This window comes from Gavialis gangeticus, unplaced genomic scaffold (assembly GCF_001723915.1).
Source record: "Gavialis gangeticus isolate Ggan-Ray unplaced genomic scaffold, GavGan_comp1, whole genome shotgun sequence".
Lineage (NCBI taxonomy): Eukaryota > Metazoa > Chordata > Crocodylia > Gavialidae > Gavialis > Gavialis gangeticus.
The window spans coordinates 121,854,476-121,858,574 of NW_017729025.1; the positions used below are offsets into that span (position 1 = coordinate 121,854,476).

At 39.3% G+C, this 4,099-nt stretch overlaps 1 protein-coding gene across 1 annotated transcript in view; it reads right to left on the minus strand.

Annotated features, from left to right (window-relative positions):
• Positions 1–4,099, minus strand: part of KIF18A (kinesin family member 18A) — a 124,822-nt gene that overhangs the window by 13,099 nt on the left and 107,624 nt on the right. Inside the window, exon 15 of the mRNA XM_019519498.1 lies at positions 2,246–2,355. Coding sequence (XP_019375043.1) covers positions 2,246–2,355 — 110 coding nt within the window. The remainder of the gene's footprint in view (positions 1–2,245; positions 2,356–4,099) is intronic.

Consider the following 4,099-nt stretch of genomic DNA (forward strand, 5'->3'; position numbering starts at 1 on the left):
GACATATTGGGGGGGGTAGGTAGGGTTCACAGGTGAGGTTTTTGGGGTTCAGGTTTAGGGAAAATCAGGAGGGCTGGCAGGGGGGCCTGAGAAGATGGGGAGCTCTCCCTCCCACCCCTAGACAAATAACCCCCCAGGCCAATATACCTCCTCATCCCTCTTTCCACCCTGAATTACTTCTTCAGTTCCTGGTATTGGCAAATGCTGATAAAATTGGCACTGTGAGTGGCTTGCAGGATGGGGGTTTGGTGGACCAGCAGCTGGGTTTTCCCTGGGGCTGTGCTGGGAACTGTACAGAAGATCATTTAGGTCCAGAAGGGTCTGGTTTTGTTGGACCTGAGTTAAGTTAGACTACCTCAGAGGTACACTTAACTTAGATTGGGTTGGCAATTTTTAGACAGATCGAACCGTCTTGAACTTTTGTATAGTCCACACATAGCTCCACCTAGATAGCATAAGGTCTGCACCTGGGCAAACTAAGTTAGACCGGGTGGCCATTTTTAATGTGATCTAACCTCCTCCTAATCTCCCTGAATGTCTGTATGCAGCCATACTGGTTGCTTTGTTTTAGTTCTGTATACACTGTTAAAACAAATGTATGATAAAACTAAATTTCTGATTCCACTTCCAAGTAAAAGCACAGCTTTGCTAACACAAGGTTGCTCTCTACAGATAAATATGAAACTGAAACCCAGACAACAATGTTCCACACTGTATAAGATGTTATAGGATTCACAGGGTGGGGCTATAGCTAGAGCGAGACTGATAATTCCATTTTGCCAGAACTTCTGAAGACTGTGAAACAATAAGAAAACCTTTAGAGCACTTAAGTGTCAAAAAGTCCAGTTTTTGATTGAAAAAGTCATGGTTGTTTATTTATTTAAGGATCTCTTTTTCTGAAAGTTAGAGAAGGGTCCAATGTAGAGCTCAGAAACTTGAACATTAATAAAATCATGTTGACTTCAAAATTCCTAGACCTCAAAAGGAATATTTTTTTTGATGAAACCTTTTACAAAATGTCTGAATCTGTTCTAGTTATGGCTGCTATGGATGAAATTCTTCATAGAATAACTCGTCTTCACAAATTTGGAAAAAATGAAGAATGATGACTATGTACAAAGAAGAGGAATACGCAAATATTTGAAGACTGCCCCAAGAGCAAATAGAGGCATAAAAAGAGCATAAAATCAAGAATGAACTATGGAGACAAGGGGAAGAGCCAAAACAGAAACATGGGGGGGGGAGCGTTTGGGTAGGAAAGAGTAAAAAAAAAACCCAGCAGAAAGCAATTTAGTCTTAAAGTAAAATTACAAAAATCTTAACTTCTAATCTTGGTTTCAGCATGTGTTCAAGGCAAAAACATTAAGGAGATAATTAGCAAGGAAGAAATAGTCAACCGCAAAAAGGACATTTAAAATATATAACTGTGAGCTGTTCCTCTCAATATCAAACAAACTCAATTAAGCAAAAACAGAAAGAAATAGAGATGTTGAAAATAGATGTATTCATAGAAAAAAGCCATACATTTCAGCATAATTTGACATAGATTTCTTTAAGCAAACTTTTATTTAATTCACCCTTTTTGTAAGACTAAGTGTATTTGCAGTTAACAGTAATCTAAAATATGTTACCTGCTATACTGTGAACTCACTGAAACTACTACTGATAACTAATAATGCCATACTTTTTGAAAGGATGTGGGCAAATGGTTTTCATGCATTTTTACTTCAGTTGTAGAATTTGTTAAAATAAAAGTTTTCTGCTTCTTGGAGATAAATTTCTTAAAACCACATCATTCTGACCTTTTAGGGAACCGACTGGAAACACTAGTCACAAAATTGTAAGCATCTGTCAGGAGCAGAAGAATCTCTACATACTGCTTGCAAATCTTAAGTCTCTCAATTCCGTTGCTATATTCTCCCAAATGATATACAATTTAATCTAATAAATCTCTATTAGAAATATAATCAATGACACATTTTTAGGTGAAGACGACATTGTGTAATTAAAGTATTTAAACATGGATCAAGTCTAACTGAAACAAATAGCTAACTCTACCTATTCAGAATTGTTTTTTAGAAGATTGGACATGCCATTTTTAGCAAACAGTTTAGCTGACAGATCACAGCAACACAGCATGAAACTGACAAATTGTAAGCATCAGACCTTAATCTTGGACCTCCTACACAACCACGCCGTCACAAATTCCAGTTCCAATATGATACGTTATAGTTTTAGCACTTACCTGCTGTTTTGAGCACTCGTAGAGGTTTATGACTTAACAAGATGTCCTGTCGAATACGTTTTGCAGATACAGGCTCTTGCTGGCTACTTAATCCAGTGTTTGATGTAGAACTTGGGGAGGGAGGAAAGCAGAGAGTTTGTTCTTAGTCTACTCACTGTATTTTGGTAGTTCAGAACTTACATTCTAAAAATGCATTACATGGCATTATCTATTATTAGCTGATTCATAAAAAAGAAAACAAATTAACTCAGGACTCTTTCTGGTGACTCCAAATATTATTTCAACTTTTTTTTCCTTTTGCATAATTAGTGGGGGTGGATAGAGGGAGTGGCAATCACTTCACAGCTAAACTGCAGAAACAGCTAAATGGTTAGAAAGTGATGATAGATATGAATTTACTAGAAGAAAACCTACGTATTTTTATAACATTTTAACAGAAATTTAAAGCATAAAAATGAGCTGCAGTGAACATGATTAAGTTATTGGTGACCTCACACTCCCCCCACTTACCTCGTTCATCCTTCACTATTCCATTTTACAAGATAGCTATCCTATTAAAAGGGAAAAATAAAATAAAATCCCACAAATCAAAATTTCCTTATATTTCTTGTTTTTCTAACATAATTTTGTAGCACTCCAGTTTAAACATAATGCTCTTATTAAGAAACTTATGGTCTACTCCAGAGTTCAATAAGATGTGGCTTGTGGTTTGGATCTGACCCACAGAGCTGGGGGTCCCCATGGAATTGGGTGTTGGCAGCAAGAATGAACATGTGCCAGGACTAGTTGGTGAGAGTCTGCATTGGGTTTGGGGGCCAGGAGAATGGGAGCTATACCCATGTTGCAGCTAGGAGGGCATATGGAGCCAGGTTGCTTTTACTCATGTCTCTGAAAACTTGCTGACCACTGATCTACTTGCATGAGCAACTAGGAAAAATGACTAAAACTCTGACCTCTTTTCCTATCATTACCAAGGCCTTTTCCCCATTGCAGCTACACTGGAGTGGGAGAGCAATGGATGCTTCAGTAGGACAGTCTTCCCTGGTACTAGGAATAACTAGTGACCAAGCTTAGGGAGGGAGAGTGAAGGGGAGCTATGGCTGAAGTTTAGATTTTGTGGTTTGAAGTTGGAATGAAGAGAGGGTGAACTGGATGAAAAATAAGAAGCATTACTTATTCCATACACATAAACTGGGGTCTTGGTTTCTTTTCTCCCTGTATGCCCTACAGAGAGAGAAAAAGGAGTGGTGAGGAAAGAGGATGTCTGATTTGATTTCAGGAATGAGAGCAACCCTTGTGGTCAGACAGAACAAGGGTCTAGGGATTCCTTTAGAGTTATCCTGGCATAGGAGATGTGGAAAAGGGTGAGTATTTTTAGGTGTTGATGAGTAGTGTTTAGAGTAGAAGACACTGGAACACTTCTGTTTCAGTTTAGCTTTTATTGCTATAGTTCTTATGTCTAAATTAAGAAATAATGATTTGGAAACAAGAAAGGGTTATTCTGTACATTGCTAGCATTAGCCTCTTAACCATAGGATTTAGTGAGCAATTCTGTAGAGAACAGAGCCATATTTGTACTCCGAAAAATCCAGTTATTTTTCCTTAACAATGCCATACGGTTTTGATGAAATGCCAGCAGTTGGCCGATTTGTTTGGCTTAACCAAAGCTGGCCTTATGGGTGGTGGACTGCCCAGGATGCTGTGGTCAGGGGGACACCATATGCACGCACAGGTGCCACCACTCATACATACGTGAGCAGCCTGTGCACATAGCAGCACTCTCAGCCCGCCCAAGGCAGTAGGAGCAATACCCAGCCATGCCTGCCCCCCCCCCCCCCCCCCCCTCACCCCCCC